At 43.8% G+C, this 16,146-nt stretch overlaps 1 protein-coding gene across 1 annotated transcript in view; it reads left to right on the top strand.

Annotated features, from left to right (window-relative positions):
* Window positions 1–16,146, top strand: part of LOC106596178 (thyroglobulin-like) — a 95,990-nt gene that overhangs the window by 42,142 nt on the left and 37,702 nt on the right. The window contains 5 exon segments of the mRNA XM_045717770.1: window positions 2,786–2,872; window positions 2,986–3,069; window positions 3,163–3,300; window positions 8,138–8,311; window positions 15,883–15,994. Of these exon segments, the coding sequence (XP_045573726.1) occupies window positions 2,786–2,872; window positions 2,986–3,069; window positions 3,163–3,300; window positions 8,138–8,311; window positions 15,883–15,994 (595 nt within the window).

Here is a 16,146-nt window from a genome sequence, read left to right as displayed (position 1 = left end):
TAAGTGGTTATGAAGTGTTACTCTACTCTGTAACTTAGTGGTTATGAAGTGTTACTCTACTCTGTTACTATGTGGTTATGAAGTGTTACTCTACTCTGTAACTAAGTGGTTATGAAGTGGTACTCTACTCTGTAACTTAGTGGTTATGAAGTGTTACTCTACTCTGTAACTAAGTGGTTATGAAGTGTTACTCTACTCTGTAACTAAGTGGTTATGAAGTGGTACTCTACTCTGTAACTAAGTGGTTATGAAGTGGTACTCTACTCTGTAACTTAGTGGTTATGAAGTGTTACTCTGTAACTAAGTGGTTATGAAGTGGTACTTCACACAGTAACTAAGTGGTTATGAAGTGTTACTCTACTCTGTAACTTAGTGGTTATGAAGTGGTACTTCACACAGTAACTAAGTGGTTATGAAGTGTTACTCTACTCTGTAACTTAGTGGTTATGAAGTGGTACTTCACACAGTAACTAAGTGGTTATGAAGTGTTACTCTACTCTGTAACTTAGTGGTTATGAAGTGTTACTCTGTAACTAAGTGGTTATAGTGGTACTTCACACAGTAACTAAGTGGTTATGAAGTGGTACTCCCTACTCTGTAACTAAGTGGTTATGAAGTGGTACTCTACACTGTAACTAAGTGGTTATGAAGTGTTACTCTACTCTGTAACTTAGTGGTTATGAAGTGTTACTCTGTAACTAAGTGGTTATGAAGTGGTACTTCACACAGTAACTAAGTGGTTATGAAGTGGTACTCCCTACTCTGTAACTAAGTGGTTATGAAGTGTTACTCTACTCTGTAACTAAGTGGTTATGAAGTGTTACTCTACTCTGTAACTTAGTGGTTATGAAGTGTTACTCTGTAACTAAGTGGTTATGAAGTGGTACTCTGTAACTAAGTGATTATGAAGTGGTACTTCACACAGTAACTAAGTGGTTATGAAGTGGTACTTCACACAGTAACTTAGTGGTTATGAAGTGGTACTTCACACAGTAACTTAGTGGTTATGAAGTGTTACTCTGTAACTAAGTGGTTATGAAGTGGTACTCTGTAACTAAGTGATTATGAAGTGGTACTTCACACAGTAACTAAGTGGTTATGAAGTGTTACTCTACTCTGTAACTAAGTGGTTATGAAGTGGTACTTCAAACAGTAACTAAGTGGTTATGAAGTGTTACTCTACTCTGTAACTTAGTGGTTATGAAGTGTTACTCTACTCTGTAACTAAGTGGTTATGAAGTGTTACTCTACTCTGTAACTAAGTGGTTATGAAGTGGTACTCTACTCTGTAACTAAGTGGTTATGAAGTGGTACTCTACTCTGTAACTTAGTGGTTATGAAGTGTTACTCTGTAACTAAGTGGTTATGAAGTGGTACTTCACACAGTAACTAAGTGGTTATGAAGTGTTACTCTACTCTGTAACTTAGTGGTTATGAAGTGGTACTTCACACAGTAACTAAGTGGTTATGAAGTGTTACTCTGTAACTAAGTGGTTATGAAGTGGTACTTCACACAGTAACTAAGTGGTTATAAAGTGGTACTTCACACAGTAACTAAGTGGTTATGAAGTGGTACTTCACACAGTAACTAAGTGGTTATGAAGTGGTACTCCCTACTCTGTAACTAAGTGGTTATGAAGTGGTACTTCACACAGTAACTAAGTGGTTATGAAGTGTTACTCTACTCTGTAACTAAGTGGTTATGAAGTGTTACTCTACTCTGTAACTAAGTGGTTATGAACTGGTACTTCACACAGTAACTAAGTGGTTATGAAGTGTTACTCTGTAACTTAGTGGTTATGAAGTGTTACTCTACTCTGTAACTTAGTGGTTATGAAGTGTTACTCTACTCTGTAACTAAGTGGTTATGAAGTGTTACTCTACTCTGTTACTAAGTGGTTATGAAGTGGTACTTCACACAGTAACTAAGTGGTTATGAAGTGTTACTCTACTCTGTAACTTAGTGGTTATGAAGTGTTACTCTACTCTGTAACTAAGTGGTTATGAAGTGGTACTCTACTCTGTAACTAAGTGGTTATGAAGTGGTACTTCACACAGTAACTAAGTGGTTATGAAGTGTTACTCTGTAACTAAGTGGTTATGAAGTGTTATTCTACTCTGTAACTTAGTGGTTATGAAGTGGTACTTCACACAGTAACTAAGTGGTTATGAAGTGTTACTCTACTCTGTAACTTAGTGGTTATGAAGTGTTACTCTACTCTGTTACTATGTGGTTATGAAGTGTTACTCTACTCTGTAACTAAGTGGTTATGAAGTGGTACTCTACTCTGTTACTATGTGGTTATGAAGTGGTACTTCACACAGTAACTAAGTGGTTATGAAGTGTTACTCTACCCTGTAACTTAGTGGTTATGAAGTGGTACTTCACACAGTAACTAAGTGGTTATGCAGTGTTACTCTACTCTGTAACTTAGTGGTTATGAAGTGGTACTGTACTCTGTTACTATGTGGTTGTGAAGTGTTACTCTGTAACTAAGTGGTTATGAAGTGTTGCTCTACTCTGTAACTAAGTGGTTATGAAGTGTTACTCTACTCTGTAACTTAGTGGTTATGAAGTGTTACTCTACTCTGTAACTTAGTGGTTATGAAGTGTTACTCTGTAGCTATGTGGTTATGAAGTGTTACTATACTCTAACTAAGTGGTTATGAAGTGTTACTCTGTAACTAAGTGGTTATGAAGTGTTACTCTGTAACTAAGTGGTTATGAAGTGTTACTCTGTAACTTAGTGGTTATGAAGTGATGGTCAGTATATTTCTCTCACAGCGGATACAGCTCTGCCAACATCAAGCAAGAACAAAACTGACTACCAGGCCACCATTATTGGGTTCCAAGGCATTTACCTCTGGAAAGGTATTGTACATTTAATTCCTTATGCAGATGTATAAAACAATGTACTTCTGAATAAACATTACTGGGTTGTCTTGACTTATCTTTCTCACATGCTAAAATGATCCATCTTTCAGAGTCTGACATGACCACTCGTCCCAAGACCTCCCCAGCCTGTAGCAGTGTCCTCCCACAACAAGCCCCCGGAGTTGTTCTGTCGGGTTAGTTTAGCCTTCTTAATTCTCCTATTACTACGGACCAAAACCTAAACCAACTGTTTCTTACGCTGTACCTCATTCTGTCACGTCACATAGCTGCAGTGAAGGAGACGTTTGTGGCCCTGGACAGCAGTGCTGTTGTTTTGGACACTGAACAGGACATCCCCAGTCTGCAATACTGGATCTTCAAACATCAGTTCTCTGCACAGGAGGCTCAGCTGTGGTGTCTGAAACGTAGGATATATCAGCTTCATGTCTTGCCTTTTCCAAAAGCTATTCACCTTCAATCTCATACACTGAATATTTCAGTTGTTTCTCACTACTATCACATGGCCTTCATCTTTAGCACTCGTATAATGTGTGTTTTTTATTTTATTTTTTTATTTCACGTTTATTTAACCAGGTAGGCTAGTTGAGAACAAGTTCTCATTTGCAACAGCGACCTGGCCAAGATAAAGCATAGCAATTCGACACATACAACAACACAGAGTTACACATGGAATAAACAAAACATACAGTAAATAATACAGTAGAACAAAAGAAAACAAAAAGTCTATATACAGTGAGTGCAAATGAGGTCAGTTAAGGCAATAAATAGGCCATGGTGGCGAAGTAATTACAATATAGCAATTAAACACTGGAATGGTAGATGTGCAGAAGATGAATGTGCAAGTAGAGATACTGGGGTGCAAAGGAGCAAGATAAATAAATAAATACAGTATGAGGATGAGGTAGGTAGATAGATGGGCTGTTTACAGATGGGCTATGTACAGCTGCAGTGATCTGTGAGCTGCTCTGACAGCTGGTGCTTAAAGCTAGTGAGGGAGATATGAGTCTCCAGCTTTAGAGATTTTTGCAGTTCGTTCCAGTCATTGGCAGCAGAGAACTGTAGGAAAGACGACCAAAGGAGGAATTGGCTTTGGGGGTGACCAGTGAGATATACCTGCTGGAGCGCGTGCTACAGGTGGGTGCTGCTATGGTGACCAGTGAGCTGAGATAAGGCAGGGCTTTACCTAGCAGAGACTTGTAGATAACCTGTAGCCAGTGGGTTTGGCGACGAGTATGAAGCGAGGGCCAACCAACGAGAGCGTACAAGTCGCAATGGTGGGTAGTGTATGGGGCTTTGGTGACAAAAAGGATGGCACTGTGATAGACTGCATCCAGTTTGTTGAGTAGAGTGTTGGAGGCTATTTTATAGATGACATCACCGAAGTCGAGGATCGGTAGGATGGTCAGTTTTACGAGGGTATGTTTGGCAGCATGAGTGAAGGATGCTTTGTTGCGATATAGGAAGCCGATTCTAGATTTAATTTTGGATTGGAGATGCTTAATGTGAGTCTGGAAGGAGAGTTTACAGTCTAACCAGACACCTAGGTTTTTGTAGTTGTCCACATATTCTAAGTCAGAACCGTCCAGAGTAGTGATGCTGGACGGGCGAGCAGGTGCGGGCAGTGATCGATTGAATAGCATGCATTTAGTTTTACTTGCGTTTAAGAGTAGTTGGAGGTCACGGAAGGAGAGTTGTATGGCATTGAAGCTCGTCTGGAGGTTAGTTAACACAGTGTCCAAAGAGGGGCCAGAAGTATACAGAATGGTGTCGTCTGTGTGGAGGTGGATCAGAGAATCACCTGCAGCAAGAGCAACATCATTGATGTATAGAGAGAAGAGAGTCGGCCCGAGAATTGAACCCTTTGGCACACCCATAGAGACTGCCAGAGGTCTGGACAACAGGCCCTCCGATTTGACACACTGAACTCTATCAGTGAAGTAGTTGGTAAACCAAGCGAGGCAATCATTTGAGAAACCAAGGCTGTCGAGTCTGCCAATAAGAATGTGGTGGTTGACAGAGTCGAAAGCCTTGGCCAGGTCGATGAATACGGCTGCACAGTTTTTTGAGTTAGTACTACAGGATGCAAATTTCTGTTTGAAAAAGCTAGCCTTAGCTTTCCTAACTGCCTGTGTATATTTGTTCCTAACTTCCCTGAAAAGTTGCATATCACGGGGGCTATTCCATGCTAATGCAGAACGCCACAGGATGTTTTTGTGCTGGTTAAAGGCAGACAGGTCTGGAGTGAACCAAGGACTATATCTATTCCTAGTTCTAAGTTTTTTGAGTGGGGCATGCTTATTTAACCTCTTGCATCTAGACGTTCCGCTAGCGGAACCCCGTTCCGCCAGCGGAACCCCTAGCCAACAGCTAATGGCATCGCATGGCGCGAAATACAAACCAACTAAAATACCACAATTACATTTTCTCAAACAATCAACTATTTTACACCATTTTAAAGATAAGACTCTCGTTAATCTAACCACATTGTCCGATTTCAAAAAGGCTTTACAGCGAAAGCAAAACATTAGATTATGTCAGGAGAGTACATAGCCACAAATAATCACACAGCCATTTTCAAAGCAAGCATATATGTCACAAAAACCCAAACCACAGCTAAATGCAGCACTAACATTTGATGATCTTCATCAGATGACACTCCTAGGACATTATGTTATACAATACATGCATGTTTTGTTCAATCAAGTTCATATTTATATCAAAAACCAGCTTTTTACATTGGCATGTGATGTTCAGAACTAGCATACCCACCGAAAACTTCCGGTGAATTTACTAAATTACTCATGATAAACGTTGACAAAATACATAACAATTATTTTAAGAATTATAGATACAGAACTCCTTTATGCAATCGCTATGTCCGATTTTAAAATAGCTTTTCGGCGAAAGCACATTTTGCAATATTCTGAGTACATAGCTCGGCCATCAAGGCTAGCTATTCAGACCCGCCAACGTCGGGGCAGCCTAAACTCAGAATTACTATTAGAAAAATTGGATTACCTTTGCTGTTCTTCGTCAGAATGCACTCCCAGGACTTCTACTTCAACAACAAATGTTGTTTTGGTTCCAAATAATCCATAGTTATATCCAAATACCTCCGTTTTGTTCTTGCGTTCAGGTCACTATCCGAAGGGTAACGCGCGAGCGCATTTCGTGACAAAAAAATTCAAAATATTCCATTACTGTACTTAGAAGCATGTCAAACGCTGTTTAAAATCAATTTTTATGCTATTTTTCTCGTCAAATAGCGATAATATTCCAACCGGGCAACGTTGTATTCATTCAAAGACTGAAAGAAAAAAATGGTGAGGTCTCATGAACGCGCATCTCCAGACTCACTGTCCCCAGGCAGGCCACTTACAAACTCTGCTCCTATACTTTTCCCAGAGACAGGAGACATGTCATTCCACTTTCTAAAGGCTTTAGAGAGCCAATGGAAGCCTTAGAAAGTGTCACGTAACAGCTCAGATGCTGTAATTTTGATAGAGATGCAACAGCAGGACTACAAATTGTCAGACAGGCCACTTCCTGCCTGGAATCTTCTCAGGTCTTTGCCTGCCATATGAGTTCTGTTATACTCACAGACACCATTCAAACAGTTTTAGAAATGTAAGAGTGTTTTCTCTCCAAATCTACAAATTATATGCATATTCTAGTTTCTGGGCAAGAGTAGTAACCAGATTAAATCAGGTACGTTTTTTATCCGGCCGTGAAAATACTGCCCCCTATCCCAAACAGGTTAAGATGGTGAGCAAGGCACTTTTAAAGAATAGCCAGGCATCATCTACTGACGAGATGAGGTCAATGTCATTCCAGGATACCCTGGCCAGGTCGATTAGAAAGGCCTACTAACAGAAGTGTTTTAGAGAGCATTTGACAGTGATGACCCCTCATCGTTTGGTCGCAGACCCATTACGGATGCAGGCAATGAGGCAGTGATCGCTGAGATCTTGATTGAAAACAGCAGAGGTGTATTTGGAGAGCGAGTTAGTTAAGATGACACCTATGAGGGTGCCCGTGTTTACAGATTTGGGGTTGTACCTGGTAGGTTCATTGATAATTTGTGCGAGATTGAGGGCATCAAGCTTAGATTGTAGGATGGCCGGGGTGTTAAGCATGTCCAAGTTTAGGTCACCTAGTAGCACGAGCTCTGAAGATAGATGGGGGGCAATCAATTCACATATGGCATCGAGGGCACAGCTGGGGGCAGAGGGTGGTATATAGCAAGCGGCAACAGTGAGAGACTTGTTTCTGGAAAGGTGCATTTTTAGAAGTAGAAGCTAGAATTGTTTGGGTACAGACTTGGACAGTAATACAGAACTCTGCAGGCTATCTTTACGGTAGATTGCAACACCGCCTCCTTTGGCAGTTCTATCTTGGCGGAAAATGTTATAGTTAGCGATGGAGATTTCAGGGTTTTTGGTGGTTTTCCTAAGCCAGGATTCAGACAGGGTTGGCAGAGTGTGTTAAAGCAGTGAGTAAAACAAACTTAGGGAGTTTCAGGTGTCCTCTGTGTGTTTCAGGTGTCCTCTGTGTGTTTCAGGTGTCCTCTGTGTGTTTCAGGTGTTCTCTGTGTGTTTTAGGTGTTCTCTGTGTGTTTCAGGTGTCCTCTGTGTGTTTCATGTGTTCTCTGTGTGTTTCAGGTGTCCTCTGTGTGTTTCAGGTGTCCTCTGTGTGTTTCATGTGTTCTCTGTGTGTTTCAGGTGTCCTCTGTGTGTTTCAGGTGTCCTCTGTGTGTTTCAGGTGTCCTCTGTGTGTTTCAGGTGTCCTCTGTGTGTTTCAGGTGTCCTCTGTGTGTTTCAGGTGTCCTCTGTGTGTTTTAGGTGTCCTCTGTGTGTTTCAGGTGTCCTCTGTGTGTTTCATGTGTTCTCTGTGTGTTTTAGGTGTCCTCTGTGTGTTTCAGGTGTCCTCTGTGTGTTTCATGTGTTCTCTGTGTGTTTCAGGTGTCCTCTGTGTGTTTTAGGTGTCCTCTGTGTGTTTCAGGTGTCCTCTGTGTGTTTCATGTGTTCTCTGTGTGTTTCAGGTGTCCTCTGTGTGTTTCAGGTGTCCTCTGTGTGTGTCAGGTGTCCTCTGTGTGTTTCAGGTGTTCTCTGTGTGTTTCAGGTGTCCTCTGTGTGTTTCAGGTGTCCTCTGTGTGTTTCAGGTGTCCTCTGTGTGTTTCAGGTGTTCTCTGTGTGTTTCAGGTGTCCTCTGTGTGTTTCATGTGTTCTCTGTGTGTTTCAGGCTGTGAGGAGGAAGAGCTGTGCCACGTGGCTGATGTGAGAGATGAGAGCTCAGTGTACTTTACCTGCGCCCTGTACCCAGACACCCAGGTGTGTGGGGCCTACGACAAACCCCTGAGACAGGCCTGCAGCCCTGTGCTCCCCCAGCAACCCCACACCGCTCACACCAAGAAGGGTGAGTCTTTAACTCCAGCAACCCCACACCTCACACACCAAGAACGGTGAGTCCACAGAGTCCTATTAAAGTTCTATATATAATTGTATGGTAGAGGTATTTATACTTTACATATGGGTTAAGGGAGGTTACCCTGAAAGGAAATGAATGGTTAGTTTAAGAGCCTTCTATTTAAAACATTAAGACAAATTACTCACTGTCACTTTATTTACCCAGTTAGAAAAACAGCTACGGACTTAATATACTACACAAGTTATTATCAATCCAAACTATTATCAAGCATTTGAACATGAAGCCCAGCCATCACTAGTGTTGTCTTCCCATCCTTCTTCCCTGTACTTCATAATGACTGATGAAGTTGGGAATCCCAGCAGCCTCGCTGTTTGTGATTCTAGGCTTGTTTTGGTCCTGTTCCTAGCAACAGGTCAACACAGCTGTATGTCAGCAGTTAGGACGACTGCCGCTGCTTGGCTCTGGGTGGCTCCCAAAATGGCACCCTATTGCCTATATACTACATTACTTTTGACCAGATCCCTATGGGGCCTAGTCAAAAGTACCACACTGTAAAGGGAATAGGGTGCCATTTTGGGACTGGCTCTTAGAAGAGGGAACAGAGAGGATGTATTTAGATCGCTTATTTAGGGTGCGTCCCAAATGGCACATTATTCCCTATTTAGTGCACTACTTTTGACCTGGGCTCATTAAAAGTATTGCATTATGTAGGGAATAGGGTACCATTTGGGACACAGCCGTACACTTGAGCAGCTCTGCAGGTTGAGAAAGTAGACCTGTGAGTAATGTCGGTAGCGTGATCTTGCTCAAATGACAGCAGGCTGCCTTTTCCAAGGTTACACAAACCAGGGTGTCCATTTAGCTGCTGTTGAAAAGAACCACTCTTCTCTGTTGTGATACTATCTCTTGCTTTTATCTCTCAGCTTGTGTGAATTGGCAAGAGGTTTCAAAAAAAGAGACAGTTTTGAAGGTTTCCTGTCTGTGTTTATGTGCGTAGTAAATACCACTGACAGAGCTCCACTGACTTGTTCAGAATTCTCTGTGTTTTAGTATGTTGTGCCGTGACTGAGTTAGTTGTCTGTGTCAGATTCTGTGATTCAAATGGCACCCTATTCCCTATGTAGTGCACTACGTTTGACCAGAGCCCTATGGCCATTTGTGGACACAGCCAATGGTCCTACTGGTGGTCACAGCTAACCTGAGTGTCACGTTAAGTTCAATACAGCTCTCTGAAGAGCATCTGCTTTTTCTCTCTCTCTCTCTCTCTCTCTCTCTCTCTCTCTCTCCCTCACTCTCCCCCTCACTCTCCCTCCCTCCCTTCCCTTTCCCTCCCCCTCTCTCCCTTTCCCTCCCCTCTCTCCCTTTCCCTCCCCCTCTCTCCCTTTCCCTCCCCCTCTCCCCCTTTCCCTCCCCCTTCTCCCTTTCCCTCCCCCTCTCCCCCTTTCCCTCCCCCTCTCTCCCTTTCCCTCCCCCTCTCTCCCTTTCCCTCCCCTCTCTCCCTTTCCCTCCCCCCTCTCTCCCTTTCCCTCCCCCTCTCTCCCTTTTCATCCCCTTCTCCCTTTCCCTCCCCCTCTCTCCCTTTCCCTCCCCCTCTCTCCCTTTCCCTCCCCTTCTCCCTTTCCCTCCCCCCTCTCTCCCTTTCCCTCCCCCTCTCTCCCTTTCCCTCCCCCTCTCTCCCTTTTCATCCCCCTCTCTCCCTTTCCCTCCCCCTCTCTCCCTTTCCCTCCCCCTTCTCTCCCTTTCCCTCCCCCTCTCTCCCTTTCCCTCCCCCTCTTTCCCTCCCCTTCTCCCTTTCCCTCCCTTTTCCCTCCCCTTCTCCCTTTCCCTCCCCTCTCTCCCTTTCCCTCCCCCTCTCCCCCATTCCCTCCTCCTCCCCCCCCGTTTCCCTCCCCCTCTCTCCCTTTCCCTCCCCCTCTCTCCCTTTCCCTCCCCCTCTCTCCCTTTCCCTCCCCCTCTCTCCCTTTCCCTCCCCCTCTTTCCCTCCCCTTCTCCCTTTCCCTCCCCCTCTCTCCCTTTCCCTCCCCCTCTCTCCCTTTCCCTCCCCCTCTCTCCCTTTCCCTCCCCCTCTCTCCCTTTCCCTCCCCCTCTCTCCCTTTCCCTCCCCCTCTCTCCCCTTTCCCTCCCCCTTCTCCCTTTCCCTCCCCCTCTCTCCCTTTCCCTCCCCCTCTTTCCCTCCCCTTCTCCCTTTCCCTCCCCCTCTCTCCCTTTCCCTCCCCTCTCTCCCTTTCCCTCCCCTCTCTCCCCCTTTCCCTCCCCTTCTCCCTTTCCTTCCCCCTCTCTCCCTTTCCCTCCCCCCTCTCCTTCCCTCCCCTCTCTCCCTTTCCCTCCCCTCTCCCCCTTTCCCTCCCCTTCTCCCTTTCCCTCCCCCTCTCTCCCTTTCCCTCCCCCTCTCTCCCTTTCCCTCCCCCTCTTTCCCTCCTCTTCTCCCTTTCCCTCCCCCTCTCTCCCTTTCCCTCCCCCTCTCTCCCTTTCCCTCCTTCTCTTTCCCTCCTCTTCTCCCTTTCCCTCCCCCTCTTTCCCTCCTCTTCTCCCTTTCCCTCCCCCTCTCGCCCTTTCCCTCCCCCTCTCTCCCTTTCCCTCCCCCTCTTTCCCTCCTCTTCTCCCTTTCCCTCCCCCTCTCTCCCTTTCCCTCCCCCTCTCTCCCTTTCCCTCCCCCTCTCTCCCTTTCCCTCCCCCTTCTCCCTTTCCCTTTCCCTCTCCCTTTCCCTCCTCTCTCCCTTTCCCTCCCCCTCTCTCCCTTTCCCTCCCCCTCTCTCCCTTTCCCTCCCCCTCTCTCCCTTTCCCTCCCCCTTTTCCCTCCCCCTTTCCCTCCCCCTTCTCCCTTTCCATCCCCTTCTCCATTTCCCTCCCCTTCTCTCTCTGCTGTCAGACTATTCATTTGCCTGTAACCCAGAGCTCTTGTTATTAATATCCTGATCTTCACAGCAGCAGTGAAACAGAATGATCCTTGTTGTGGATTAATTCAAGCCATATGATTTTCAGCTGGGTGGCATGTCTTTCTAAATGGTGCTTTGTGTGCTTCTGTTGTATTGAAAACAGCTAGCTAGCTCAGTAGTACCTTTACCTTAATGAAACGTGTTTAATATGCTTGCTGAGGTGTACGGCAGGTGGAGGTTTCCTCATTAACATGACTCTGTGGAACCAGTGACTCATCATTATAAAGAACCCTTTGATATCTGCAGGGGAACATACCCACTGCAAACTCAGCACTGGAAGAGGACCATTATTACACACACACACACACACACACACACACACACACACACACACACACACACACACACACACACACACACACACACCTCCCTGCACGGCCCAAAACAATTGCTCCCTTGTAAACTCCAGCAGCAGATGTACCACTAGCTGATGGGCTAAAAGGCCAATCAAATATCTTGCCAAAGCCTACAGCTCCAAAGGCTTTCCAGGAACTGAGTGGAGATGAACATGCTTTGTTTGCAATGACTTAGAAAGTTCTTCTTCCAATTAATTCTTTACAGGTCTATCTGTATCATTATAGAGCTTCTCTACATGTCTATCTGTATCATTATAGAGCTTCTCTACAGGTCTATCTGTATCATTATAGAGCTTCTCTACAGGTCTGTCTGTATCATTATAGAGCTTCTCTACATGTCTATCTGTATCATTATAGAGCTTCTCTACATGTCTATCTGTATCATTATAGAGCTTCTCTACAGGTCTATCTGTATCATTATAGAGCTTCTCTACAGGTCTGTCTGTATCATTATAGAGCTTCTCTACATGTCTATCTGTATCATTATAGAGCTTCTCTAGAGGTCTATCTGTATCATTATAGAGCTTCTCTACAGGTCTGTCTGTATCATTATAGAGCTTCTCTACATGTCTATCTGTATCATTATAGAGCTTCTCTACAGGTCTGTCTGTATCATTATAGAGCTTCTCTACATGTCTATCTGTATCATTATAGAGCTTCTCTACAGGTCTATCTGTATCATCATAGAGCTTCTCTACAGGTCTGTCTGTATCATCATAGAGCTTCTCTACAGGTTTGTCTGTATCATTATAGAGCTTCTCTACAGGTCTGTCTGTATCATTATAGAGCTTCTCTACAGGTCTATCTGTATCATTATAGAGCTTCTCTACAGGTCTATCTGTATCATTATAGAGCTTCTCTACAGTTCTATCTGTATCATTATAGAGCTTCTCTACAGGTCTATCTGTATCATTATAGAGCTTCTCTACATGTCTATCTGTATCATTATAGAGCTTCTCTACAGGTCTGTCTGTATCATTATAGAGCTTCTCTACAGGTCTGTCTGTATCATTATAGAGCTTCTCTACAGGTCTATCTGTATCATCATATAGCTTCTCTACAGGTCTATCTGTATCATCATAGAGCTTCTCTACAGGTCTGTCTGTATCATTATAGAGCTTCTCTACATGTCTATCTGTATCATTATAGAGCTTCTCTACAGGTCTATCTGTATCATTATAGAGCTTCTCTACAGGTCTATCTGTATCATTATAGAGCTTCTCTACAGGTCTATCTGTATCATTATAGAGCTTCTCTACAGGTCTATCTGTATCATTATAGAGCTTCTCTACAGGTCTATCTGTATCATTATAGAGCTTCTCTACATGTCTATCTGTATCATTATAGAGCTTCTCTACAGGTCTGTCTGTATCATTATAGAGCTTCTCTACAGGTCTGTCTGTATCATTATAGAGCTTCTCTACATGTCTATCTGTATCATCATATAGCTTCTCTACAGGTCTATCTGTATCATCATAGAGCTTCTCTACAGGTCTGTCTGTATCATTATAGAGCTTCTCTACATGTCTATCTGTATCATTATAGAGCTTCTCTAGAGGTCTATCTGTATCATTATAGAGCTTCTCTACAGGTCTATCTGTATCATTATAGAGCTTCTCTACAGGTCTATCTGTATCATTATAGAGCTTCTCTACAGGTCTATCTGTATCATTATAGAGCTTCTCTACAGGTCTATCTGTATCATTATAGAGCTTCTCTACAGGTCTATCTGTATCATTATAGAGCTTCTCTACAGGTCTATCTGTATCATTATAGAGCTTCTCTACAGGTCTATCTGTATCATCATAGAGCTTCTCTACATGTCTATCTGTATCATTATAGAGCTTCTCTACAGGTCTGTCTGTATCATTATAGAGCTTCTCTACAGGTCTGTCTGTATCATTATAGAGCTTCTCTACAGGTCTATCTGTATCATTATAGAGCTTCTCTACAGGTCTGTCTATCTGTATCATCATAGAGCTCTAACCACTCTGATAGTATAACATGATGTAACACTGCTGCTGTCCTTCCATAGCCCAGGAACTAACTCTACCCAGACTGACACAGTGGATTACATTCAACACTCTAGTCCAGTGTCCTTTTTTCCCCCTCAAAGACAATTATTTTTAAATGTTCAAGTCCAAACACAAGCAGTGAAGAGACTAACAGATGCTTGAGAGACTGGTGACTAGTTCCATGAATACAAATGTCTTCTTTTTCTAAGCCGATGTAGTTTTAATCAATATCTCTGTAATGAGATGAATCACCTCAAGCAGGAGTCTAGACTTACCCCATCACTAGAGCCACAGCGGGGAGGAAAGGAAAGGAAAGGGGGGAGACCTAGTCAGTTGTACACACTTAAATGCCTTCATCTGAAATGTGTCTTTTACATTTAACCCAACCCCTCTGAATCAGAGAGGTGTGGAGGGCTGCCTTAATCAACATCCACGTCTTCGGGGAACACTGGGTTAACTGCCTTGCAGTTAGATGCAGACCAGATGGAAAATGAAATAAAATAATCCACTTGATTTTGAGGGAAATGATTTGCTACCTGTCACATGTAGTCTCTTATCTACAGTAGTGGAGACTTTATCTAGTCAAGATCACATAATATTATCACAAGTACCCCCAACTCATCCCGTTTAACAGCAACCTGTTGTCTGTTGTTATTCGAGACATGTTGTACGTACAGAAAATGCCCACCAGACCAAAATGCAGGGCCTTATGGTAATGGGGTCAGTAACATATTGTCCAAAACTGTGCTTCCCTCTGTATAAAACTCCTTTCCAAGCAGAGAGCTAGTTAAGTCTCTTCTTGATTTGCTCATTAAACCCTCATTTCCTCTCATTAAAGGGTTCTGGGCTGTTGACATCTGGAGTGTTCAGACAGGAACAGGGCTCTTTCTGGGACATCCTGTACTTCAAGGCCACAGCCAGATTCACTCAGACCCAGTAACCCTGGCCAGAGTACTGTACTGTAGCCCAGTCATAATGATTCATACTAGTTTGGTAAACATTGAGCTCAGTTAGACAGAGTCCATTCAGGCAAAGAGTACGGCATTGTTCTTTCTGTTGGTGGAAAGTGATGTTCTGCAGGATGAGATCACTGGTAGGTTCTTGGTCAGTATGTTGTAGTGATGTTCTGCAGGATGAGATCACTGGTAGGTTCTTGGTCAGTATGTTGTAGTGATGTGCTGCAGGATGAGATCACTGGTAGGTTCTTGGTCAGTATGTTGTAGTGATGTGCTGCAGGATGAGATCACTGGTAGGTTCTTGGTCAGTATGTTGTAGTGATGTGCTGCAGGATGAGATCACTGGTAGGTTCTTGGTCAGTATGTTGTAGTGATGTGCTGCAGGATGAGATCACTGGTAGGTTCTTGGTCAGTATGTTGTAGTGATGTGCTGCAGGATGAGATCACTGGTAGGTTCTTGGTCAGTATGTTGTAGTGATGTGCTGCAGGATGAGATCACTGGTAGGTTCTTGGTCAGTATGTTGTAGTGATGTGCTGCAGGATGAGATCACTGGTAGGTTCTTGGTCAGTATGTTGTAGTGATGTGCTGCAGGATGAGATCACTGGTAGGTTCTTGGTCAGTATGTTGTAGTGATGTGCTGCAGGATGAGATCACTGGTAGGTTCTTGGTCAGTATGTTGTAGTGATGTGCTGCAGGATGAGATCACTGGTAGGTTCTTGGTCAGTATGTTGTAGTGATGTTCTGCAGGATGAGATCACTGGTAGGTTCTTGGTCAGTATGTTGTAGTGATGTGCTGCAGGATGAGATCACTGGTAGGTTCTTGGTCAGTATGTTGTAGTGATGTGCTGCAGGATGAGATCACTGGTAGGTTCTTGGTCAGTATGTTGTAGTGATGTGCTGCAGGATGAGATCACTGGTAGGTTCTTGGTCAGTATGTTGTAGTGATGTGCTGCAGGATGAGATCACTGGTAGGTTCTTGGTCAGTATGTTGTAGTGATGTGCTGCAGGATGAGATCACTGGTAGGTTCTTGGTCAGTATGTTGTAGTGATGTGCTGCAGGATGAGATCACTGGTAGGTTCTTGGTCAGTATGTTGTAGTGATGTGCTGTAGTGCTTCTTTAACTTATCCCACTACCATATTATTTACCAGAATAATACATTAGCCTCTAAAATCTTATAAACTTATCTCCATTAAAATAGCTGAAGCAAGCACACACAGTTTTTCTGCAGAAACATGACCTTTTCTATTATTTCAGGAGCTAATTTGTGTTGTTCTGTCTGTTGTGTTTTAACAGTTGATCTGACTGGAAGTGTGGAGAGTTTTTACAGCCGTGTTCCCTTTAAGAAGATGGTGTCTTATTCCGTCCGTAGCCGTGTCAACCTGAGTGCCAAGCCTATCACTGAGGGGTGAGAGACCTTAGGGCAGTGTTACCTGGGTCCCACTGGTTCTGGGGGTAAGAGACCTTAGGGCAGTGTTACCTGGGTCCCACTGGTTCTGGGGGTGAGAGACCTTAGGGCAGTGTTACCTGGGTACCACTGGTTCTGGGGGTGAGAGACCT

The sequence above is a fragment of the Salmo salar genome, chromosome ssa05 (assembly GCF_905237065.1).
Source record: "Salmo salar chromosome ssa05, Ssal_v3.1, whole genome shotgun sequence".
NCBI lineage: Eukaryota > Metazoa > Chordata > Actinopteri > Salmoniformes > Salmonidae > Salmo > Salmo salar.
Note: the sequence above shows the minus strand (reverse complement) of the source record. Positions and strands in the feature narration are given on the sequence as shown.